Below are 27,656 nucleotides of genomic sequence, written 5' to 3' on the forward strand. Positions count from 1 at the left end.
ATTTTGACAGCAAAGATGCAATTACATTTTGTGAAAGTCTTACGCTAAAAGTGATAAAGTCCCATTGGACTGATTTATGGAGGTGCTAAGTGATGATTTGAACATGGTTTAATGGATTTAGATACTGGTGGCCTGGTGGCATTTTTCTTACATAAATGCATGTATTTTAGGCTAAAAAAATGCAATTTTTCTGCAATTGGTTTTGTCACACACCCTTCTCAGCAAGTAATATCTATCTCCAGTTATTTAACTCTTTCTGCAGCCAACTATGGAAATACAAGCATACAGACTATAAAAGCTAAATATTAAAAAAAAATAATATTGAAACCCAATGGCAAAAATTTGTTATAACACAAAAAAACAAGCATTTAAATAAATACTTAAAATTAGATACCCCAATAATTTCAGTTTTGTATGCTTTATAAGTATTTTCTTGTAGCTTTACATTACAATTGCCTAAGAGCTTTGAAATATAGAAAATGACAAGTGTTTTTTCCGCTTTTTAAAATGCAGACAAGTAAAGGCGATGCTCTTGCAAACCGTCTCCAGAACACATTGGGAAACTATGATGAAATGAAAGATTTGTTAACGAATCACTCCAACCAGAGTCATCTTGTCGGAATTCCCAAGAATTCTGTTCCTCAAACTCCAGTTGAAAAGAATGAGCAGAACTTTTTCCCGGAACAAAGAAATAGGGTGGCACAGTGCCACCAAGCTAGTAGCCATTCCTCCTCCTTAATGCCTCCACCTCAAGGCCTGGGACCAATTTCTAGTCTTGGGCATGAAGGAACTAGAAAATTAAGAACCGACTGGCCCCCTGGTGGGCATAATCCTTCTTGTACTCAATCTAGTCAAGCCAACAGTCAACCAAGTCGGTCCAAACACAGTTCTTCACATGATCTGTCACAAATAAGATTTGAAGACCTGTACAACTGCCAAAATGACCAGCATAAAAGTGTGAGTGTTGATGAACCAGTTCCTGCAACGTCCTCTGCTCACTCAAGAAGACATAATCACTCAAAGACGTTAAGTGGAGAACATTCTTACAAGGAAAATAGTCATTCAAAGTCACCAGTTGATTTAGACTTTTCTGTGCATGGCTCCGTGTCTCCCCTCCCATCCACATCACTCTTACTGGCAGGCAATGGCCTTTCCTCTCAAAACTTTCCTCCAGGACTTCACAGTAAGACAAATATGCTTCAACAAAAGCCTACTGCGTATGTAAGACCAATGGACGGTCAGGACCAAGTACCAAATGATTCTCCTGAATTAAAGCCTCCAACTGAAATTGAAGATGGATATAACAGCCAACCATTTGGAGCAATATTGGACGGGAAGGTCAACGTACCAGTCAGCAAGAACAAATTGCCAAAGCTTAGTATCCCACAAACGAATGAAGTAAGTGCTGATTTTGTATTTGCAAATTCTGGTTTGGTGTCCAAAGCTTTATTGTGTGTTGAAATGTGATTATTGATAACATGTGACTTTAAATTGAGAGAACAAAAAATAAGAATATTATATTATCAATTCAAAGTACTTGTCAAATTACAAGAGAGAATTTGACAAGACATTAGTATTTTCACATTGATAAAAAGCCAAGAACTGACAATCTTTTTAGCTAAAAAATCTAGGATACAATGATAATTGTAATGTTGGCATAAGGACACTTAAGCTGGCAGAGAAATCGTAAGTTATTGAATTTTAGAACTCAAGCCAAACCCGGCAAACCCATGATAAATGCGACTTATCATATCCTTGTCTGAGGTCAAAGCTCGTTCTACCAAACAGAATGTCAGTCACGGTATAATTAATATTCTAAAAGCCAAGATACTAGGATTCTCCACCACACCAGCACCAACCAGATGACGATTAGTGATTAATCTACATATATTGTGGGCTGTTTCTAAATGTTCAATGGTTTATTCTTTGAAATCGTATACAGATTCTCTGTGTGAACCACTCTTGAGCTTTGGTAATGCAGATAAGCCCCACTTAACTAAAAGGGGCTAATTAGTAACACCAAACATTACCCATGGGCAAAAAAAAAAATCTGTGATCATTCAACCTTCTTAAGAGGACCAGTTACCTCTCCTGATATATCTGTCAGTTGCAATATGCACCCAGTACCACGAGCAGTTCTGGGTTCATGTTGCTAATCCCTGCCTAACTGTCCCTGTATACACTAGCATAGATAAAGGGATCTTTAGAAAAAGTATTTCTAAAGATCGTTTATGATATGCTAATGAGCGACTAGTCCCAAGGGCATTTGTTCCCCTGGCTAGTCGGCTCCCTTAGCATATAAGCATACCCTTGTGGACGTGCTAACATGCTAAGGAATGCGCAGCGTTAGAGGATGGCCGCTCTCACCTGCTGCCACCATGCTAATACTGGATTTTGGCTCAGTGTGCATGATCCCCGAACTTCCGGTCATGCGCCCTATGAAGCCTGGTGTATGCGTCCCGGCTTCAAACTGGTGTAGTGCGCATGACTGGAAGTGCTGGGGACTTCTGATCATTTGCACTGACCCTAAGCCCAGCATTCTAAGGCGGTGCAACGGACACAAGTAAGCGTGTCACTACCGATGATGAAGATGATGAAGCTAGGCATTGAATAGCATGTTAGCACGGCCCCTGTGGGGGTGCGTATGGCCTTCCGTGTGCCATGATTTTTGCACACGTGTGTTCTCCGTGGGCTATCTGTGATACTCACCTGTCCCCAGGGCTGCTGTTTGTGGTGCTGATGTTTCTTGCGCTACTTTGTCCCACGCTGCTGTCTCCAGCTCTGCTGCTTCGGGGTTCGTGGTACAGTGACTATGCAATGAGCATAATGAGAGGGCCCTGAAGCAAGTGACAGTAACGCTGAAGACAGGTGAGTATTTGTTTTATTTCAAAGTTTTCTCCAGTATGTGTCACGCTGATGTCGCCTGGATCACATCAGTTTGTTGTCTGTGTGACATCATCAGTCCTGCCAGAGAAAAACAGACTTGTCTCATTGGAGAACATACAGACCTACGTGTGCTCCATACAGACACATGGTCCTTGTGAAAACACTGATGTGTGCACAGACCCATTGATTATAATGGGTCTGCATATGTCCGTGTCTCCAATATGTATGAAAACTGTTGTCATACATACCGGAATGACTGACATGTGAAGGGGGCCTTACACGGCGAGAAGGTACCAAGTAAGTGGAAATAAAGGGGTTAATGCCTCGCTGCCACAGGAAAATCCAAATGCTGTTTTAAAAACGTGATGTTTATTCAATTATTTGTTAACCCCTTCCTTTCCACTTACTTGGCCCCTTCTCTCAGTGTTAGAGATAGCAGGAGAGGAACTGTTTGTACACAGATCTGCACGTGCTTGGTATCATTGCTACCTGTGACTGCAGCAGCTATTTTTCTTATGTGTAATACTGTGGTTGTGACTTCTCACAGCTCAATAAGGAGAGCCTTATCCTACTGTTTTCCTCCTGGATTTACCAGGGTAAGACCCTATTGCGCTTCACTTTCTCTCCAACTTCTACTGAGAGAAGGAAGTGAGAATAGAGAGCTGTTACAAGAAGGGGTTCTGGGGAATTTGTAACATTTCTGCACACAACATAATGGCTAAAGAATAGGGATGATCGAATACCCCAAATATTCAGCTTCGCGAATATTTGACGAATAACTTGTCGCTATACGAATATTCGATGCGCAATGTAAGTCTATGGGAAGCCCAAATAGTTCCGAATAGTTGTTATTCGGGTTTCCTATAGACTTACATTGCGCATCGAATATTCGCGAATAGTGTTGACCTATTCGGAAAATATTCGCGAAGCCGAATATTTGAGGTATTCGATCATCCTTACTAAAGAACTCTGCCTCAACAAAATGGTAGGAAATATTTAATGAAAACTGTTTGGCTATGTGAACAAGGGGTATTTTTTGATGCAATTTTTGATACGTTTTTGAAAAATCTGCACCAAAATCTGCATGCCTATCCTGAAGCGAGAAAAGTTTATGAGATTTCTGTAGTGTTGTGTGCACGTTGCTTTTTTTTCTCATGCAGATTTGGTGCAGAAATAATCTGCAGCATGTCATTTTCCTGCATTTTTTAGCCCTTCCACCCAGTGACATAATTACATAATGCATAGGAAAAAAGGCATCAAAAATGCATGCGTTTTTAAGTGCATTTTCGGTGCATTTTTCTACCAGAAAGTACAGATTTCATGCAGAAAATTTAAAAAGCTGGTTAACTTTACATTGAGGAAGGTAAAATAAAGTTAAAAAACAACCTTTGTGAAGGTGCACATAGCTTTTAAGTTGTTTTTTTTTTTGCTTATAGGCTATAGCAGCAGTGATGTTTGTGAATAAAACCTATATTAGGGATGCTAAGGCCCCTTTCACATTGTATTCAGCTCTCCATTCAGTAGTCCTGTCGGGGCTTCCGTCCGAACCCCCCACAATACGAGTTTAGGACGTATGCGCCGACGGGGCCATTGAATATATTGGTGCAGACGGAGTCACAGTGTGCTCTGCTGTGCACCATTTTCATGGATTCGGACTAAGGGTGCTTGACACCCGAAACGCGTACCATGTTTCACTACCATATGGTTTTTATTATGTAGAACTTGCAAGTTTTAAATTATTTTTCAATAAAAAGGAATTTTTCATTTATTCTTGGACTCGGATGCTAGATTCCTCCTTCTATTTGAGCACCATATTCGAGGGTATATGCTTTCTGGAGGTGGGCTTCCAGTTGCAGTCTACTACGTCTAGGTGTCCGCCTCCAGAAAGTGTACACTCCTAAAATGGTGCACGGCAGAGCACACGGTGACTCCGTCTGCACCATTATAGTCAATGGCCCCATCAGCGAATATGTCCGAAACCCGGTTTGCGGGTTGCTCAGACGAAAGCCCCGACGGGACCACCGAACGGAGATGATGGCACAATATGAAAGCGGTCTAAAAGAAAACCCTATGCTTGCTTAGCACCATTGCCTTTTTGGTTTATTGAGCGGCTAGGCTCACACCTGTCAGACCTCCACCGATTGGACATTTACCGCATAAACCATTAATAACCCAAATATTTATGAAAGTAAATGTATCAACTTGCTATTTCGCAAACATACACATAAAAGAAATACAAAGTGCTACATTTTAACAAGTTCCTGTTCACAAATACATTTCCTGAGAGTCCAGAACTATATTTGCCTTCACAATAAACTATGAGGAATGTTCCAGGCTTTTTTCAGCCTAGATCAGATTTTCCTTCTTCTGCAGTAATACAGCGTAAATAATGTGTTCGTCTGTTTTAAAACTCCATGTATTTATTAGCATTCCAGAGTGCAACAAAGACTGATGTGTTTCGCAGTAACACTTGAAATAACTTCTGAAGAGTTTTATGAAAACTGTGATTTCTTGTTATTCCCATCAAGTAAACAGTAAAGGCTACTGTCAGATGGACTCGCTGGATGTAATGTGCATTTTTGACGCCTGTAGCCCCTCTTAGGATGTTTATGGGCACCGTTATGGTGATGTATTTGTACAGCCCATAATAAGCTTTTAGCAGGAAACGGTAAATTCATGGATGTTTGCAATGTTATGATTTTTTTCTGTCCTGGCACTTCATCAGCTTTGCTGTCTGCTTAAGCCTGGTTAGACGTTCCGATTGCATTCGTGATGGTGAATGGAGGGTCGCATAATGTTGAAAAATGGGATGTAGTAATATGGTGACTAATTTTAGTCATACCTTAGACATATTTCTAAAATACATTTAGTAGTTAAGGTACAAATATTTTTCCCTAGAAAGGCTTTTTTTTCTTCAATTTTTTATCCAATTGAATATACCAATTTTTGTTGAATCTATAAAAAAAATATTCTTGGCTATCCGTTGTATTAAGTTAGATGCTCAGTGGCATAACTAGGCACAGTGTACTGCCGGCGTCTCTGCACCACCCTGCTTTTTCCCAGCAAGGACACCAACTCACACCACCATGGCCAGGCTGCATCCTACCCCACACTCTTATGGCCGTCCACGTGTGCTCCTGCTGCCTGCTCCTCCTGGGGCCTGTACACGCAGCACAGGTCCTTTGAGAGTGCACTTAGGGACGCGCAAGCACAACTGCTCTCCTATTAATTGGCCAGTGCATCATTTCCCAGAAGTGCCTCTCAGCCTATGGCTTAAGGCCTCCTCCCACTAGGTGAGGTGCCTGCACAGCATCCTTAGTTAGTCAGTCATCTTTCGGCTAGCTAGTTGTCAGGTCACTTGCTTGTGTCCCGTTACCTATTTCCTGAGTCTGCCTTCCCATACCTACTGTGTTCAACATACCTGTCCATTCCCATTTTCCTGCCTGCCTCAGCTATCCTGGCTGTACCTGCCTGCCCCTGTGTCTGTACTTGAGTCTGTCTCCTGCCCTATGAATCACCTACCGCTGTCCTCGTCACTGCCCTGAGAGTGGTACCTGGCTTCTGCCCTGTGGCAGGAGCTTAGGTAAGCCCCTCTAACTAATAGGTAAACCTGGGTCCTCCATGTGGTCCAGTAGGCTCACTCATGCTCTTTGCCTCAATACCGGTGAGCAGTACACACAGATTCAAATAGGGGGCTGATGTGCAGTACCCAGCCATGGCCAGTATACATTAGATGGAGCTGTGCTGTGCATCTCTGCAACTAACTATTTCGGGCATTGCCATCACTGGGAACAGCAGGGATAATGGATGTCACATAGTGTTGAGCGAGTAGTTAACTATTCGTACTCACTATGCTGTTAGCGAGTACTGTCTGCTACTCGCATATTCGTTATGAGTAGCAGTCAATGGGAAATACTCGCTACGTAGAGAGTAACCCGAAAGCCGCACTATTCGCTACTCGCACGAAAAGTACGGCTTTGAGGTTACTCGCTATTTAGCGAGTATTTCCCATTGACTTACATCGCGTTCGCTACTCGTAACCAATATGCGAGTCACAGACAGTACTTGCTAACAGCATAGCGAGTACGAATAGTTAACTACTCGCTCAACACTAGTGTTGCACCCTCTCCGGCCAAATATTGGTGAACTATCCTAAGGATAGGCCATCAATACAAAAGGCCCATGCAACCCCTTTAAAGGGAGCTTTAGAGGAGGACCAATATGGCAGCAAAAACGATGCTGACTAATTTAGATGACAACTGCCGCATGTGGAGTTAGCTCAGCTCCTCAACTTGCTCAATAGACTCCGACCCACAACATGACAGATAGACAATACCCGTCATGGGGCATTAAGAGGTTAAAGAGGATATGTCAGTTGATTTTACAATACAAAAAATAGTGAATATATCTCTTAGACCTAATGAGGCTGGTGTACTTACTGTCAAAAATCTGTGTTAGAATGGCTGCATATACCTGAATTTTAAAAATAAGCCTTTTATGAGTCCAACAAAAGAGTAAGAGAACTGATGAGTACCGGTGTGCAGCCGATCTGCTGCAGCTTGTACTGAGCTGTTTGGAGAAGTACCACTGAGGAGCTGTCAGTCAGCTTTGGGGGGTGGGAAATTCAGAGGGAAGTAGGAGGGGTACTGAAAGGGTCAAACAGGAATCTTTTTTCTATTCATCCTGTTTGACCCTCTAAGTACCCCTCCTACTTTCTTCTAAATTTCCCACCCCCTAAAGCTGACTGACAGCTCCTCAGAGATCCATTCTGATCTGAAATTTCCCAAATAATTTTATCAGCCTCCACAAGTTTACGAGATCTTTTTATTAATGTATTCAGTTGATATTGTGATCTCTGCATTAGTCTATACTAATAAATGCAGTTATATTAAAACAAAGAACAGCACAACACAGTCATAAAAAACATTAATAAGGCAATTCTTAGTCCGAGCCTTTAATGTAATCATGGAAAGAAGATGAAATCGATATGATACCAGGGTGGAATACTAAAAAAACATGTATTGATATTTTCTGGAGTCTTCAGGAATAGTGCTGGTTTCCCATAATGTACTAAACAGTAGTTATCACGCATTTCACAAAGAAAAGCCCTGATCTGGGGAAACAAATCAATTTTCCTTTTGTCATCGCTACTTAAGTGTAGAAATTCAGAGAACTTCCATTTCCCATCTCTGCTCAGATATATTTGATGGCTGTAATATTCAGCTTTGTTGTATGTTTCACATCACGCGGCTATTACGGTGTCTATTGATCAGTTAAGTCGCTCTCAGCCTGGAAGGACAAACGTTCTAATTCTCCATTAAAGATATCCAAAAATTGACAAAAAAATGGCTGCATTGATTTAGTCCAGACAGTTAATGTGTGCAGCTCGAGCAGTAATATGTATATATTTGTTTTTCTTAATGAAAGAAAGGAAACTAATCCCGTCACGGCCTATGTGAAGTGCAATTTTTTTCTGAGCGCTAACAAAACCTTTTCTTATAGGAAATTGCATAGTAGTAACGTTCCCCTGATATTTCAACCTGAATCAAAACTAAAGGGCCATTTACACGCTGCGGCATCGTTAACGATATATCATCGGGGTCACGGTCGCTGTGAAGCACATCCGGCGTCGTTAGCGACATCGCAGCGTGTGACAGGCTGGAGCGACCTTAAACGATCGCAAAAGAGGCAAAAATCGTTTGTCTGTGAGAGGTCATTTATTTATGAAAAATCGTTGTCTGGTCAGTAGTGATGTTGTTCGTCGTTCCTGCGGCAGCACACATCCCTATGTGTGACACCGCAGGAGCAACCAACATCTCCTTACCTCCATCCACCGGCAATGAGGAAGGAAGGAGGTGGGCGGGATGTTCCGGCCGCTCATCTCCGCCCCTCCTCTGCTATTGGACGGTTGCCGTGTGACGTCGCTGTGATGTCGAACGAACCGCCCTCTTAGAAAGGAGGCGAATCGCCGGCCAGAGTGACGTCGCAGGGAAGGTAAGTCCATGTGATGGGTGTTAGCGATGTTGTGCGCCACGGGCACCGATTTGCCCATGACGCACAACCGACTTGGGCGGGTACGCTCGCTAGCGATACTGATATCGCAGCATGTAAAGTACCCTTAAGTCAAAGGAAATGTAGCCTTTCCTCTTATACGATTCTATTGTAAATAGACAGCGGGGTAATTATTGAACGGTTCTAAAATGGTTCTAAAACGGTTTTAAAAGGTTTTTTATTATTTTTTTCCAGTGTATTCTAAAGATGTTTAATAGAAGCAACCTTCAAATGTTCTCACTTTTCAATATCTGTGCTTGAAATTAATATAGTATAAGGTAATTGTTAGGTACATCAGGATGCCTTTTAATCAGGCTACGTCACACTTCCGTCTTTTTGCATCAGTTGCAATCCGTCGTCTTGAGGAATTACGGTATCCTGCAATATATTTTGCAGGATTCCTTTTTTTCCCGTAGACTTTTATTACCGACAGATTGCAACTGATGTCATTGCGTTGCATCCGTCCGCGACAGATTTGTCGTGGAGTAACTGACCGTCGGGCGGGAGCAACGCACAATGCAACATTTTTTGTATGCGGTGGATCTTTTTTTACTGTGAGCATGCACACAGTAAAAATCCATGACTGACTTTAAATTCAGTTCCAGTTCCAGCGGCCGGAACGATTAGCTGATCGGCCAGTGGCCAGCTTTCGTGAACGATCAGCTGATCGGCTGGCGGCCGGCTTTTATGAATGATCAGCTGATCGTCCGGCTTTTGTGAATAATCAGCTGATTGGCTGGCAGCCGGCTTTTGTGAACAATCAGCTGATCGGCTGGCGGTCAGCTTTTGTGAACAATCAGCTGATTGGCTAGTGGCCGGCTTTTGTAAACGATCAGCTGATCGGCTGGCGGCCGGCTTTTGTGAATGACCAGCTGATTGGCCAGCGGCCGTCTTTTGTGAACGATCACCTGATCGCCTGGCGGCCGGCTTTTGTGAATGATCAGCTGATTGCCCAGCGGCCGGCTTTTGTGAACAAACAGCTGATACCCTTTTAAACAGTTAAAAAAAAAAATAACGGATTTTGTTTTGCAGCATCAGTCACATCAGTTGTGCCACTATCTGCAACGCATCTGTTGGTTGCATCAGTCAAACAACTGATTGTGACTGATAGTGTGAACGTAGCCTAATAAATTTGTTCATAATAGAATAACTTTCACTTACATACAGCAAAAACAAAATATTCCTTAACCCCTTCACAACCTATGACATACTGGTATGTCCTAGGTCATCTTTGATGTGTCCTAGGTTGTCTCCCTGCCTTTGATGTGTCAAAGGTCGTTTCCCTGCCTTTGATGCATCCTAGGTCGTCTTCCTGCCTTTGATGCATCCTAGGTCATCTCCCTGCCTTTGATGCCCCTCAGGTCTTATATCAGATCTGATGGCACGTGCGGCGGGCCAATCACAGTATGCTAGTAGCCATCATGGCTACAGCATTACAGTCTATGGCAGACCGTTCACGCATTTTGATTGGCTCTGAAAAAGCTGCAAAATAGACAGGGACTCAAGCATGGCGCTTGAGCATAGTCAAGCACCCAATCGAGTATTGAGCAGTGGCCCCTTCATTCTCAAGCCATGCCATGCTAGAATATGACATCACTGTAGTGTTTGAACCTCTGGACTTGCATTAATCTCGAGAATATATGTTCTGCAGGGTTAAGTCAGAGCTGTGGCCCCTTTACTGTTTTTCCATCAGGGCTTCCAACGATAAAGAATTACTGTCTGCTCCATTCATTGAACCACAGTTAAGTAGTAACTGGAAATACAAAGCAGCCCAAATAGGGTCTTACCCAGAAAAACAAAGATGAATCATGGGAGTTGTGAGGCTCACCATGGGTAGTTGTGAGAGTCACAACTACTTTCAAAGAAAGTAACATGGCTGCCACAGGACCCCTGGAAGAGATGATTCAGAATGGAGAATGAACAGGATAAAAAAGCGCTGCCATGGAAGACACACCCATCCAGAGTTGGTAGAAATGGTCATTTTTTTTATTCTTCGAAATAATTTGACAAATAAAGAAAAAAAATCACAATTTCTACCATTTCTGGGTCATTGTTTCTTCCATGGCAGCGCGGTTCTCTCCCATTCATCCTCCATTCTAAATCATTCACTGAACCATAACAGATCCTCGCCATTCTCAGAATTCGTGAGGGTCCCAGAGGTCAGATGTAATTATGCCATTACTTTATAACATTAGAAGACCCATTTAAATCAAATCAAAGAAATGTCTCAATATGTTACAGTTTCTCCAACATTAATGAGTAGGACAAGTTGGCTGTTAAAGTATGAAATTGCAATGTCGTCATATTGTTTGCATTCCACCATAATCGTTTTAAAGTTTACAACAGCTGCAGGCTCATGCAATTATCTTGAGTAAACAACAGTTGATAAAAGTTCATTCTTACAATGTCTGATAGCTAATTATTCTTCTGAAAGCTAACATTTGCAACAAATCTTATGGTGCAAAGGAGTAGTCAACTCTACCACTATGCAAGGACTAGTAGCTAAAAGGTCTCTGTCACATAGAGTTTTGCTCAAACTTTACCGACTGTCATGGTGCCATTGGACTCTGTTCAGATTGCAGTTTCTGACACTCTGCCTGATGGTTTCTCTGGTGTCTGGTATCAACACAGGAAGACTCGGGCGTCAACCTGCTGTGTGCTGATTCATAAGCAGGCTAGCAAAAGTTAATTTCTGCTAGTCTGCTTGCTCCTTTAATCATATGTTGTGGGGAGACCTATCACATCTGGCCTCCTCCTATTTATACTACTGGAATCCTTCTACCCATGCTAGCTATAGTTTATTCCATGATGGTCTGTGAGGTGTGGTGTCCCAGACTCTCTCTGGTGAAAGTTGTGTTTAGGGGTGCTTTTTGCTTGGTGCGGTCATGGGATATACCCCTGTTGTTTTGTACTTCCTTCCTGCTCTTGTTTTTTTCCTGAATCTCTTTTTGTCTTTTTGTGCAATCCTGTATGTTTGCATACTGTGTGACAGTTTTGTTTTTCCCTTGTCTGTCTATTTCTGTGGTTTGAACACACTGTTATCTTATCCCTCCCTTGGGAAAGAGGGGAATCAGATCAGGAGTGATCAGGAGCAGGGCCAGGAAGAAGACTCAGGACCCACAACCATTAAGAGTATTCCAGTATCCCTTTAAATAGGAATAGCGTAGGGCCCCCTAGCTTGAGGGACAGCTTAGGAACCCCAGTTCCGTGCTATCCCAAAGTCATTTTGACAGTCTCACAACATTGCTCTTTGCAAGTTAGCTATATGGCAGAACACAGAGTTCCTACATGACCCTTTTACATATTGTTAAAGGGAATCTGTCAAGAGGTTTTTGCTACTTCATCTGAGAACAGCATGTTGTAGGCAAAGAGATTCTGAAACTAACCATGTTTATCTTAGATCACTGTGTGCAGCCGATCTGACTTTATCTCACAATTGAGTGTAGGAGAGCTGTGCTCGGTCCTCGCACACACCAGGCCCTTAGTTAAGATTGTACATTGACTGTGAGGAGTCAATCACATCAGGGAGCTAGTCTGACTGGCTGCACCTGCAGAAGAGTCACACCAATGTTACTCACAGAGCAATAAACCCTTTACTATGAGTAAACAATAGGCTTGCACACAGATAAGAGAAACACAGATGTTTTAAGCAACAAAATAGAGGAAAACACCTCCACACCGTGCCTCACACAGGTGCCAAACAGGAGTTAGTCTGTTCAGGTCGCTCCAGATAATAAACTGGCTGTGGGTGCTTGTTGTAAAAAAGGGAGTATATTTTTAACAAGCCATTGAAGAAATTGGAAAACAATGGCACATACCAGCAGAGTTCCAGAAAGATGTCCTTTATTTAATCCAACGTGAAGGTAAAAGACGGGAGGAGAGTTGGGTGCGGGTCCCCTCAGGACGACGGCCGTTTCGTACCTAACAGCACTTCCACGGGTCCATCTTCCCGTGGAAGTGTTGTTAGGCACGAAACGTCCGTCGTCCTGAGGGGACCCGCACCCAACTCTCCTCCCGTCTTTTACCTGCACCTTTGGTTTAAATAAAGGACAATCTTTCTTGAATTTTACTGTTTTAACCCTCGCAATATGCTGTCCTCAGCTTACATTCCAAAATCCTGGTGATAGATTCCCTTAAATAACAAGAGCTGTAGCTACGGTGGAGGGCCAAATCTCTGTGTTATCTGTTATGGTTTGTTGATATGTGTAGTACTGTCTCAAGACCGCATTGTATGTCCTCTCTAGTTTTATTGTGTTCTTTTCCTGTAATCCTCCATGCTGAAGAATATTATAGTTTCTGTCTTCCCAGGTAAAACAATTCATTTTCCCAGAAGTGCGAATGATTCTGCAGAAATCTGAAATCTGCAATAATTTTCGCGTAGAAGCAATGTTTCTAGGAAAGAAAATCTTGATAATAGAGGTACTATATCCCATGTAAGCACCCAGCAGAACATCTGGTAGCGCAAGCCATTGGCGTGTGGCATTGAGATAATTTCGGATTTCAAAATAGCGCAAATTTATGGTTAGATTAAAATGAGAATTCCACAGCTGAGGATATTGATAAATGTAACGTGAGAACAGCTCTCTGAAGGCGCAGCCGGCACATCACATATGCCGCAGCGCTGGGCTGGCTTTTAAATTATATTAATCAAATAACCCAAGTTAAAACATTTCCATGTGCTAATGAGAAATGTTTTAGAGCATTAATACACATATTAGCTTGGGAATAAATTAGCCGGGAAACACTGCATCAAGTCTGTAAGATGCAATTTTAGAATATTTCAGCTCTTGGGCAAGTGGATATAATTGTGTGAAATTAAACAACACTTTTTATTATTGTAATTCCAAGTGGAGTCATTTGTTTTCTTTTACATTTAGTATATTAGCGGTAATATTGTAAAACCGGGGCCTGATAAATGTTGAATGAAATATTGAACCCATAATACTCAATATAGGGCAAAGAACTCTATAACTTTGATAAATGGAGCAGTTGGTTTGTAATGTATTTATATACTGTAGTATTATGCATGGGAAACATATTAAAGTGCTCCTTCGCTCTGTATACCCAGTGGGGCCATGGATACTAGAATTGATGCACATTATTTACATTGCATTTAGAGTATGTACACAGTCTACTTTTAGATAAGAACCATTGTTGGAGGATTAATACTGTAGGTGTCAAAAAAATAAATAAAGACTGATCATTTCTTTATGGCTCCTATTAAGGGCTCATAAATATTAGATTAATTAAAACGTTTTGGTGAAGATTATTGCACACTTAACACTGGAAAAACACTTGGAAATTTACCATACTCCATACAGTTATACATGGATATATTCTCCTACATTCACCAACTGGAAATTGTAAGGGCATTCTGTCAGCAGGTTTTTGGTATGCAATCTGAGGACAGCATGATGTATGGGTTAAAACAATAAATTCAGGGATGTGTCACTTATCAGGCTGTGGGCTGGTGTTTCCACACAATGAAAACGTTAAGTGGTTTTCACTGACGAGACTACTGTACATGGCACGTGAGTCCTAGTCCAACCACACTCCCTCCTCTCGTAAGCAGTACACTGTCAATAGACATTGTACAAAGAGATTGTCACGGGTGTGTCATAGTCATGTGGTTTCCAGACATAGATCACAGCGTTTGGCTGCACAATATGCTTCCTGACTTTCCATTGCTTCTGCTGTTAGTATTCATTGGTATAAGTAGCTTTCCGTCTGGATTCATCTATCCCTTTTGGACCCAGCACGAACTTGCCTTCCACCCATCTGCTGATCATCAGCATTCTCTTGATGCTTATATGGCCCTTCCTTCCTTTGGACTGGTGCTGGTGATATTCTTCAGTTTCAAGCAGGTGGCTTGTACTCATCTGTAGTATCGTTGTAGAAAGCTCTGCTGAATTTCTAACTAAGTCATCTGTAAATTAGTAGTTCATGCATATTTCCCGTCTGTCCTCCTTATGTCATCTATAGTGGTTAGTGGGGTTGATGAAGAGCTCATCCCATCTATTCCCTATTTAGGGCCCAGCACTAGCGATACCTAGAGTCAGGTATTTGGCTTGGCGCGTAGGTGTGTAACCTATCTAGGATGGTGAGGGACCCTAGGGACCAGTAGTAGGTTTGGTTAGGGGTCCCCATCTTCCCTTTACTTAGGCACAGGGTTTGCCTTCCCTTTTGCCGTGCGCTTCGTACTTCCCCCTACCTAGTGTGACAGACATCTGTGGTGTGGGTAGGGTTAGTTTTCTGACCTCTGCTCCATCTAAAAACTCTGATTGTGTCACAACTGCTGTACCCAGTAAACCAAGTGAAACATCGTTGGAATTAGGGTCTCTTTTCCTACATCATGCTGCTCTCAGATGAGGAAGCAAAAACCTGCTGGCAGACTCCCTTTAACTGTGTCCATAATTCATATATGCCATTAATGCTAATTTTACCAGTAAATTTATGCAGTAGTTGTAAATGTTGTTACCTATAAGATTGCACTACATTATCTACCGCAAACATTTTTACAAAATTTGTGTTTCAACTAGAAATCAGAGAATCTCCCGAAATTAGTTTTAGGCAAATTCTTTTAATTCAATAGGCAGATTCAATTCAGTCCAAATAAAATCAATCTAAATGTAAAATACCCAAAACGAGTATTATGCCATAAGGTTCTCTTCAGAAGCCAAAGTATAATAAAAAGATGATAAAGGTTAAATATAATTAAGTTTATATACTCACATGTCCTCCCTGCTTCTTCAAATTAAACTTAAAGGAGTGGTTCACTCGTTAATATTCATAGGTACATCGATATTATGTTGACAATATGTTGAAAAATAAGTTGCTTTGAAATACCTTGTGTTGCCAATAGTGCCTATGAGCGGTGCTATTGCGGTCCTCTCACCCCCTTCGCTTGACCCCTGATGTCCGGTGATGTAACATCAACTTCTAGTTGACCTGACATCACCATGGCTGGCTCCAGTCTCCGTGTGTTACTGGGTTGTGGGCAGAGTTTCACCGCTCATCACAGACCAGCGTCAAAGCCCAGCATGTCCTTCCTCCCTTCTTGACTGCAGACTGCGACAAGCAGGAGCAAAGCAGGGCTGTGACGAGTGGTGAAGTCAGGTCAACCTGAAGATGACCTGACATCACCAGACATCAGAGGTCATGGAGCCCAGGTGTAACTCGAAGGGGATGAGCAATAGTGCCACTCACAGGCAGTATTGCCAACACAATGTATTTGAGAGAAACCTTGTTACTCAACATAATATCGATGTGCCTATGAAAACTAGCTAGTGAACCACCTCTTTAGGCGCTGTGCCCACGGGAGCTTGCTTCTGCGGATTTTGCCGCGTAAAACCTGTGGATTTATCTGGATTTTCCAGATAAATCCGTATGTTTCAGCATGTACAGACACTACCCATGTTATCCTATGGGACATGGGGAGTGCTGTGTCCATGTTGCGGAATGTGCGGTTGCGGAATACTGCGGATATCCCACAGCCGCACATAACTGCATGTCAGTTATTCCTGCGGCATTACCTGCGGAAATCCCCTGCCTTGGTCCCATACTTACCTGCCTTGATAGCAGACACCTGGTCATTTTCCCTCGGTGCACAGGAGCAGGAAGGAGGAGGTGGGCGGGGCCTGCACGAGCTCCGGTCATGTGACAGCCGGAGCTAGTTCAGGCCCGCCCACCTTCTCCTTCACAGTGTAAACATAACCGGAGATGAAGAGAAGTGCTGCGTGATGGAGGTAAGTATGAACGCCCCGATCACTCAGCACTTGTTCTGCATTGAGGATGCAGTGCTGAAGCCATGGTACTGTATCCTCAATGCAGAATGCCCGCAGCATATCCGCAGGACATTCCGCAAATAAACCGCAGCATGGAAACAGACAAAGTTGTGCTGGGGTTTCTGGGAGATCCTGCGGAATGTCCTGCGGATATAACCGCAGGTCACTTTCCCCCGTGGGCACATAGCCTTAAGGTCTTCCGGCACTTCCTTCCAGTGCTGAGGTCATGTAGGGAGTTTAACTCACACCATGCAGCTCTAGAGACCTACGGTGGCGCAAGGACAGGTAAGGGCAGACTTAGGATGGGTGAGTATATAATTTTTTTTATTGTTAAGCCCTTTTCTTTCGTTTGGTTGCCAGTTTGTTGGATTATTTTGAAATATCAAAAATCTTGCATTTGCCAGAATCCAAAAATACATGTATTGTGAATGAGTGATATCGCCACCATCATCCTCACGGGTTCTGTTGGATTCATTTATCAACATAGGGGGAAATACATTTTTGTAATTCACCACTTCATTTTGACCTTAGGTATTTCCAAATGGCCAATGTTAAGAAAATATAAAATGTTTTCATTTCTTTATATGGATCATATATCAGAACCTAGAGTCTTTTTCTAGAAATGATGACGTTCAAACCCGTAGATATACTGTTCGCAAAGAATTTCTTAGTGCAGCTTTTCGGATGGTTTTTAATTAAGCTTTTTACTTTAATTTCCAGCTTAGAGAAGAGCAGAAACATATGTCTTTTTTTTTCTACACTCCTTCACTGTTGAAAATACCATATACTAGCGAGCAGGCTGGAAGTTTGCACTTTTTAGCCTCTTATCTCAGTGTATTGTTGCAGACGAAAGCCCACAATGGCATAGTCCAGGAGACTCAGCACTTTCATTTCCATTCTTAAACCAAGATACTGACCGGGATTTTCAAACGCGGCTGGAAATCTCAAAGGGATTTCAAAAAACCATTATCACATTTAAAAGCTCAATTTTCTTTGACCAGAACCGACAGTTCAGTTCACTTCCAAAAATGAATATATATCTAATTATATTCTCTTCTAAGAAAATCTGGGAGTTATGAGATAGTAAAGTTCATTATGTAACAGAGGTATAGAATTCGAGAGTCTTTACGGCTTCTTCTGTGGATTTACCGATGTGTTCTACCTTACCTTTCCTCTTAAAAATATCCATGGATGAGTTGAGCAAGATGATTGGCTTGACCCCCAAAAATACTTTTACTCTGCTCTATCATTTTTTGTAAATTTAATTTTATTTTTCTCCAAAATCTGGTCATTTTACATCACTCATATGAGATATCTTGAGCTGAAAGCTATAGGCTAGAGATGATCGGATCACTTCATGAAACCCCTACTTACAGTTCAGGCCAGTGCATTCAGACTATGGACTGGAGCTGTTCAAATTTCCTTACCCTTTGGGATCCCATGCTTGGTATTTGCCGGGCTCACTTTTTGTCACCTATGCGCTACATACAGATGACATCATGCCAGACCTGCGAATCAAATGCCACGCCAGGTGTTCCAAAAGCTCAGGAAATACATGTAAAATATATAGTGAAAGCATCTTTGTCCATCCTCCAACCCTTTAAGTTTGTATCATTAGAGATGAGTGAATCAATCTGTGTCAAATATTCTGAAATTTGTGGTTTCTCGTCAATCAGGACACTTTGAGATTCGATTTGCATTTTGCAAAAAAACTTACTTGCCACCATTTTCCACACTGCTGAATCATCAGAGAGTGGGCTAATGTCACTTTGAGTTTCCACGGAGCCGTTCCCATGATTCCTTACAACTTACAGATGATGATCATACCTGGGCCATTACAAATTAGCAGTTCCCAGCAAAGCACAGTTTATGATCTCCAAAGTCACGGGGTCCTCCCTCTTTCCTGTAGAGAGTAAGCACATATGATCAGCGGGATTCTCTCTCTCCTGTAGAGTGTAAGCTCTTATGGTCAGTTTGTCCTTCCTCTATCTCGTGTAGAGTATAGTCTGTTATGGTCTACAGGGTCTTCTCTTTCTCTTCTCTTTCTCTCCTGTAGAGTGAAGCTGTGGAAAGATTAGGCGCAGATAGGATCTTATTTGGTAGTATTCTCTGTATATTGTCCTGATGAAGGGGACGGATATGTCCCTGAAACGCGTACACCTGAGAAAATAAAAAGGGATTCACCAACATCCTCTGGACTCCTGTGGTTTTGGCGCGGTATTTAAACCCGCTTTCCTCCTGCTTTTATAATTGTCTCCTGTAGAGTGTAAGCTCTTATGGTCAGTGGGGTCCTCTCTTTCTCATGTAGAGTGTAAGCTCTTTTGGTTAGTGAGTTCCTCTCTCTCATGTAGAGTGTAAGCTCTTATGTTCAGCAGAATCCTCTCTCTCTCCTGTAGAGTGTACGCTCTTATGATCAGCAGAGTCCTCTCTTTCTCCTGTAGAGTGTAAGCTTTTATGGTCAGAGGGGTCCTCTCTCTCTCCTGTAGAGTGTAAGCTCTTATGATCAGCGGAGTCCTCTCTCTCTCTCCTGTAGAGTGTAAGCTCTTATGGTCAGTGTGGTCCTCTCTCTCCTGTAGAGTGTAAGGTCTTATGGTTAGCGGGGTCCTCTCTCTCTCCTTTAGAGTGTAAGCTCTTATGATCAGCAGAGTCCTCTCTCTCTCCTGGAGAGTGTAAGCTCTTATGGTCAGTGGGGTTCTCTCTCTCCTGTAGAGTGTAAGCTCTTAAGATCAGTGGAGTCTTCTCTCTCTCCTGTAGACTGTAAGCTCTTGTGATCAGCAGGGTCTTCTTTCTTCTGTAAACGTAAGTTGTTTTGGTCAAGGTAGTCCTCTTTTTCTCCTCTCCGCCACTTGTATTTTATGAGATATCAGAAGCTTTCCAGTATTCAGATTTGCACAAATTTATTCACTACAAATCAACATTTTTAGGAGAATTTAGTGAAGCATCTGAGGATAGTCTGGTCAAGGTTAAATATAATGAGGAATAGCAGCTGTAAAATTACTGTTATATAATAATCAATGGCATTATATTTAATTTTTAGTTTGCACGCATAGTATATAAAGCGTCAGTAATAAAGTAAAAGAGAATGTAAATGAACATGCCAAGAATAGCACATAATAAACCAGAGAGATCTATAACGGTACAACTGAGTAACTATTCCACTGTCACCAGTCTCTCCATAGTCATAGGAGCAGGAGTGCAAGTGGATGGCTTTCTGCTGTATTGTGTATTGATTTAGGATGGTTTATAGTTATATATAACCGTATCTCTTTCTGTACCTGCATAACAAATCCCTTAAGGAAGATAATAGGATCTCCGTGTTTCTGCCTTATGATGACAGTATCGATCCATGTGTGTTGTCTCAGACATCATGTTGGGTACTGAGGAATCTCTGAATATTTACAGAACAAAGAGGAGCCTGGAAATTGTGTACAAATCACAGATCTGTATATAAGCCCCCGTGTTTGACTTCCTAGACACAGAATTTTATCAATATTACTTTAAACTGTCTTTTCAATTTTTATCACAGCTCTTCAAGTCTGACATTTCATTTGCCGCAGACATATATTTATCTACACCTACCTACTGTGAAAGATATTGTGCTTAATTCATACAGCTATTCAATAAAGAAAAAAAATGTTAAGCTTACACACTTTATTAACATGGGAGCCTAAGTGTGACGGATCGCCGACGAGTGGCATCAGTCTAACATTTAACATCTTGATCCTTACATCTCTGGATTGGTTGAGCTTAGAGGCAAATTAAGAAATGAAATGTATGTATGTTTTATGGTGGTGTATGTTTATGTTGGAGATAAATTATAGTAGGCTTTTGTCAAAGGCAAGATACACTGACAAGCAAAAGGGTAACAATGTTTTGAAGCTTTGGCTTTCAGGCTCCATATCTCACCATCCACCACACCTTTGAGCATGAGACTACCTTCATTTTATAGACAATCATCTTAGCTATCTCATACATAATTTTGACTTGCAACGCTTTAACATATGATTAGTTATGTACATTCTTCTCATGTCACTGCATTGTTACTGTTTTGCTCCTAAAATCTAGCTTTTAATTTTTATTATTTTGTTAGTAGTTTGTAAATCCATCTTTGGCTTTCAACACTGCCTGAATCCTCCTGGGCATGCTCTATCAGGCAGGAACTGGAAATGCCCATTTATCCTAGGGCACAATGTAACGGGTGTGTCACAAGGGGTTTCTGGCTATCAAAGGACACGGTGTTTGGCTGCGCAGAATGCTTCCTGACTTTCCATTGTTCCTACTGTCAGTAATTATTGGTATAGGTAGCCTTGCTGCTGGATTCATCTCTCTCCCTGGACCCAGCAGGAGCTTGCCTCCCACCCAGCTGTTGATCATCAATATTCCCTTGTGTTTAAATACACCTTCCTTCTTTGGACTGGTGCTGGTGATATCTTTCTCTTCCTTAAAGCATTGGTTGCAAGCAGGTTGCTTTTACTCATCTGTAATATCATTGCTGAACTCTTACCCGAGTCATCTAATGATAAGTAGTTCATGCATTTTCCTCCTGTGTGTCCCCCTTGTGTCTTCTATAGTTGTTTAGTTGGGTTGACAAAGAGCTTATTACATCCATTCCGTATTTAGGGCCCAGCACTAGGGATACCTAGGGCCAAGTATTCAACTTGGGGCATAGGTTCTGCACCTATCTGGGTTTGTAAGGGACCCCAAGGACCAGCAGTAGGTTTGGTCAGGGGCCATCATCTTCTTTTTCCCTAGACACAGGGTTCCCTTCCCTTTTGTCGTGTGCTTGGTACTTCCCCATACCTAGTGGGACATACAATCCCATAACTTTAAGAGAAGTACCTAACCTACTCTTACTTAAATATATTTAAATTACCAGGAATATCTTTTATCATATATAATTTACTATTTAACCTGAGCTAGAGACTGGTGATGCCCATTTATCTCAGGGCAAGTATCTTTAATCTAGAACCACAGTTTCTCATCTAGGTAGTGGCAAACAATTAGCAATGTATATTTATCTCATGCCACTCATTTGTGAATATATTAGTCTTGCCGTGTAATAACTCCTACCCTCCATGCCCTTTATCCCTTATTTGGCTGTAATTTATATCAATAGGGATAGTTTAAGGACAGAGAGGGAGAGCTGACAAAGAGCCTGGGCGCCACTTACCGTTCAATTTTAGGGTGCTAATGTCTGCAGCCATGCAGGATCAGTTACTAGGGCATCATTCCTAGGGTTAATCAGGTCCATCTTGGTAGCATGGCTATCTCATTAGTGAATATCTTATGATTATTATCCAATTCAATACATTTTGTTTTTATAGGGACTTATATGTCACACCTCCAACTGTCATGGCACTCACATGATGCAGTTTGCCAATTTTGTTGACCGAGAGAACTCTATCGATGAGCTGGGAGATACTGTTTTTCTTTTCTTGGGAAATCTTCTTCATGGTTGCTCCTCAATTCAAACCAGTGTCCTTTCACTTAGGAATCAACCTAATACCACACTGAGCTATTATTAAATGTGAGAACTGGTTTCAATTTGTAGTATACAGGAAGAAAAAAATAGTAACAATGCAGTGACATGACAAGAATCTGCAAAAATTAATAATGTACTAAAAAGTTGCAGGTCAAATTTATGTACGAGATAGCCAAGATGATTGTCTATATAATGAAGGTAGTCTCAAATTATAAGCTGTAGTGGATGGTGAGATATGGAGCCTGAAAGTCAAAATATAGAGAATTACCACCTCTGTAGGTACTGCTCTATTAAGTAACAATGTATTAGGTTGGGAGTAATAGAGTCTTAATCTACCTACAAAAGTGAAAATATTTTGAGAGTAAACAGATTTCAGTCTCCATCGACACTTTAATTACATAGAATGGTGCAGTGCGGTAATCGTGGGTGAGGGATAGGCTTTGGATGCCCCAAGACATAATCCTGGCTGAGTCTGTGGACTTGTGTTGTGTGGACTGTATGTCCTAGTAGGTCATATGCTTCCATTTGCGTTGGCTGGCCAGGACTAAAAGATGACTCGCTTCCTCAAGGAAGCTACCAGTTCAATTCAAGCCACAACACTTTACTTCACGGTTCATCTTCACAAACTTTATACACAAGATAGCGGGTCCACATCTTCCAGCATGTTTCAGTTCTACAAAGTATCATCAAACACTTTTGTAGTTCCCGCTGTGTTGTTTCCAAGCTTACTAGTCCTGTGAGTCCGAGCACAATCAAACCTAATGCTGCAGTCCAATTTGTGATGGCCACTTTCCCTTCCTGCAGGTTCATGTCTAGTCTTCTTGTAGAGGAGGATGGAGTTCTGTCACTATGGCCAGATTAAAGGCCTGTGCTCCCAGATGCTTCCGTATCCACCTCTCTTCTCCTTATAGAGGAGGGTGTAAGAGGTAGCCAGTAGCATCAGATAAGAGCCTAACACTGTCAGATGCTTGGAGAGACTCTGCCTAGAAAAGCCAACTCTGCTCATGTTTTAGGGGTACTTTGCACGTTGCGACATTGCTACTGCGATATCGTTGGGGTCAAATCGAAAGTGACGCACATCCGGCGCTGGTAACGATGTCACAAAGTGTAAAGCCTAGATGCGCCGATAAACGATCGCAAAAGCGTCGTAAATCGGTGATCTGTGTAGCGTCGGACATTTTCATAATGTCGCACCAATAGGAGATACGATGTTGCTCCTCGTTCCTGCGGCAGCACACATCACTGTGTGTGAAGCCGCAGGAGCGAGGAACATCTCCTTACCTGCCTCCACCGGCTATGCGGAAGGAAGGAGTTGGGCGGGATGTTTACGTCCCGCTCATCTCCGCCCCTGCGCTTCTATTGGCGGCCTGCCGTGTGACGTTGCTGTGATATCGCACGACCCGCCCCCTTAGGAAGAAGGCGGGTTGCCGGCCAGAGCAACGTCGCAGGGCAGGTAAGTGCGTGTGAAGCTGCTGTAGCGATAATGTTCGCTACGGCAGCTATTACAAGATATTGCATGTGCGACGGGGGCGGGTACTATCGCGCTCGGCATCGCTAGCATCGGCTAGCGATGTCTCCGTGTGCAAAGTACCCCTTAGTCCGTTAGAACCTAATCACTAAAGTCCCGTTCTCTGGACCCTTCTATCTGGGGCCAATCCTTATGGAGGTCAGTCTCTAGATTCAGCATTCTCTAGCATTCGGTATCTCGCTCAGTACTTGAGAGTCACGCTAGCTCAACTCCTGTGTCCTTTTTTCTTTCTCCACCACGAGTCACCCGCTTTGTGTCAGTAGGATATTCATACAACTCTATGATATCATAGAAACAAGAGCCATCTAAAATTTTCAGTCAAATTTAAATTCAGGAGGTGAAAATCATTAAGAAATGGCTCATTACATAACTGAACCTGACAACTTTTGAAAATATGTAGAACAGTGTAATTTAGCTACAACCTCCCTATTGCTTTGTTCCCTGTTCTTACAACACAATATACCCATGTAACAGATTGTACTGTCAGTTCTCATGTAATAAGTGCTGATCCACACTGCATTCATCTCTTGCTCTCCGAAGCATAATGTTTTCATTGGCTACAGGTCATTTTGTTGAAGCCAATTCAATAAGGTTACGTGACGGCAATTGGATACAAAGGTTAATAATGAAGGCTGAAAGAAACTGACAAGTGTAGGACAATGTGGCACATTTCAATGTTTTACACGATCTGATACAACTCTTTTGCTTCATTGAAACCAAACGTTTGTGCATGTGTACAGACAAAACATAGACATAGGTAGTCATATCGCCAAAATGATTTCTGACAGTTAGAAAACAAACCCCTAAAGAAATAGGTCGGATGAGACACAGAAGACCTTATGTTGTCATGTATGATTGGCTACCTTTATTTTGAATCATTTCCAAATTTATTGCTGTTCATTAGTGCAATGAAACTGCTAAAAATCATTAACCCCTTAACGACCGCGGGCAGTAATATTACGTCCTACCGGTCATAATGTTACTGCCTGTGGTCTGACGGCGGCAGCATGCGGCGATCGGCGCACATCTCAGCTGATTTTAACAGCTGAGATGTGTGCCTGCTAGGCACGAGCAGAATCGTTATCTACTCGTGCCGTTTATCCCATCAATATGTGACAGCGCCATAATAACGGCATCGGCGGTAAACATTTACTTACCGCCCGATACCGGAAATCACATGACGTGATCACGTGACTTCCGGTGGTTGTCATAGTTGCACAGGGTCATGTGATGACTCCTGTACTAGACATGAACTACTTTCAGTTTCACTCGGCCCGCAGCCCAGTGAAGCAGAAAGTGAACGTATCTGCTGTTTACAGCTGTATAGCTGTGATCAGCAGATAGTACAGAGCGATCGGATTGCTGATCGCTATAGCCCCCTAGGGGGACTAGTAAAATAAAAAAAAAGTAAAAAAAATTTTTTTTAAAAAAAAAACAAAAAAAAACTAAAAGTTGAAATCACCCCTATTTCGCCCCTTTGAAAATTAAAGGGTTAAAAAAATAAAAAAGATACACACATTTGGTATCGTCGCGTTCAGAAACGCCCAATCTATCAAAATATAACATCAATTAATCTGATCAGTAAACGGCGTAGCGGCAAAAAAATTCCAAACACCAAAATGACTTTTTTTGTTGCCACAACTTTTGCGCAAATTCCAATAACAGGCGATAAAAACGTAATATCTGTGCAAAAATGGTACAGTTAAAAACGTCAACTCGAGACGCAAAAAATAAGCCATCACTGAGCCATTGATCCCAAAAAATAAGAACGCTACGGGTCACAAAATATGGTGTAAAACGTGCGCCACTTTTTTCGGACAAACTTCTGATTTTTTTTTAACCCCTTATATAAAAGTAAACCTATACATGTTTGGTTTCTACGAACTCACACAGACCTGAGGCATCATACCCACACATCAATTTTACCATATAGTGAACACAGTGAATAAAATATCTCAAAAACAATAGTGATATCGCACTTTTTTTGCAATTTTTCTGCATTTGGATTTTTTTAGCCATTTTCCAGTACACTATATGGTAAAACTTATGATTTCATTTAAAAGTACAGCTCATTCTGCAAAAAATGAGCCCTCACATGACCATATTGACTGAAAAATAAAAAAGTTACGTCTCTCAGAAGAAGAATGGTGAAAAAAAAAACGGAAAGCGAAAAATCGGCCGGTTGTTAAGGGGTTAATATACAGTGAGGAACCTAAAGCAATTCAGCAATATAGATACTAATCATACTGTAATGCAACTAAAATGTGTAGATTTATAGGCGGTATTCTAAAATGTTCTTGAATAACATTTACAAATCCTCCTTTTCGTTATAGAAAGATAATACAAACTAAAGTTAATGACTAGTAATCACTAGAGATAAGCGAACCTGAGGTTTGGCTTTGGAACCGTACACCAAATTTAAAAATCAAGGTTCGGGCTCGGAATTCGGAAGTTTTATGTGCAAACAAAACTTGCGCGAGCAATGCTGTGCTCAGGTACGCTTGGTGCTCAGCCCTGTGCATGCCACTTGCAGTGTTTGAATGGCGCACACTGGGGGTGGCATCAGCACGGTTACGTGTAGGGTGCAACCCAAAAAAATTGTTTAAAAAAAACCGCCCACCCACCCCTGGAAGTGATCTGCTTATGGCTGGCTGCATGTGGGTGGAGACTCAAACTGCCAATCAGTGACTTGCACCAGGGTTCGAGTCCGGATCGAGCCTGTGGAGGCTAGGCTTGTTTGCTGCCTACGAACCGAGCCTCAATGGAACTGCTCATCTCTAGTAATCACACTTTTGTTTTTCTGAAGTAGAGGCAGATGTAGTCATGAGCAGGAATAACCATTCTCGGGTTCTTGGTACTCATAACGAGCAGTCAGATGCTCGAATAAGCTCGACTTGTGAACCGAGTATAATGGAAGTCATTGGGGAACTTGAGAATTTTTCTGGAAGATCTTGCTGAAAAATGTTTGTGCCAGAAAAAAAAAACATTTGCAAAAAAGTACAGTTGCGTTTTCAAGTGCAGAATCCCAGCATTTCTGCACTAAAAGGCTGTGCGCACACAATGCGTTTATATCGCTTTTTATGCATTTTATAGTGCACAAATCTGCGAAGAAATCCTCATGCAAGCAAAGCGTGACAAAAATGTGTAGCAAAAATGATCATTTTTCCTGCCAAGAGATGCAGATTCGGTGCAGAAATTTCTTCGACCAAATACACAAATTTTGCACATACTCCAGAAGTCACAAGAAAACATTGATTCAAAACTGCACCAAAAATCTATACAAAAAGAACGAAAATTGAAAAAAAAGTAGCAAAAACAGAGTAATTGGAGAAAATTACATATGCTAGTTGCATATTTTAGTGAACAAAATGAAAATATTACATTAGGAAATCAAGCCTTTTTCTCTCTTACAAGACATAAAAAGGTTTTTCAGGCTTTTGGCGCAAGTCTTCAGCCACACTCTGTCAATTCTCAATGTGCGCAGCATTTATACTGTCAGGATTCTCGCGTGCCAGCGCTGGGAGCAGATGGTGGCGCGTGAATGCAAACAAGTGATTTGTATACATCTCATCACATGCCGACTAGTCATTCGTAATCTTGCTCAATACAATTGCATTGAGTGAGGGTGGACACGTCTAGTTGGACGGTGGCCGGAAGTATGCAAATCAAATACACAGTCACGTGACCACCTGTTCCCAGCGCTGGCGCCAAAGAATCTTGACAGTATACACGCTGTGCACATTAAGAATTCATGGAGTGACTGCAGACTTTCATGCCAAACCTGGACAAACCCTTTAACACAAGACCTGCCTGTGGCTATACGGCAATTAATTGTAGCATAGTCCTTACCCCACTTCCCTGACGCATAGTGGTACCCCAGCCCACCTAATCATCATCCGGTTGAAAGCTTCCATTTTGTACATGG

At 41.9% G+C, this 27,656-nt stretch overlaps 1 protein-coding gene across 3 annotated transcripts in view; it reads left to right on the top strand.

Annotated features, from left to right (window-relative positions):
• The window catches only part of AFF2 (ALF transcription elongation factor 2), a 763,896-nt gene that overhangs the window by 231,772 nt on the left and 504,468 nt on the right, over positions 1-27,656 (top strand). For all 3 annotated transcript variants that reach the window (XM_075323783.1, XM_075323786.1, XM_075323784.1), the window contains exon 3: positions 514-1,398. In XM_075323783.1, coding sequence (XP_075179898.1) covers positions 514-1,398 — 885 coding nt within the window. The remainder of the gene's footprint in view (positions 1-513; positions 1,399-27,656) is intronic.

Source organism: Anomaloglossus baeobatrachus, chromosome 9 (assembly GCF_048569485.1).
Source record: "Anomaloglossus baeobatrachus isolate aAnoBae1 chromosome 9, aAnoBae1.hap1, whole genome shotgun sequence".
Taxonomy (NCBI): domain Eukaryota; kingdom Metazoa; phylum Chordata; class Amphibia; order Anura; family Aromobatidae; genus Anomaloglossus; species Anomaloglossus baeobatrachus.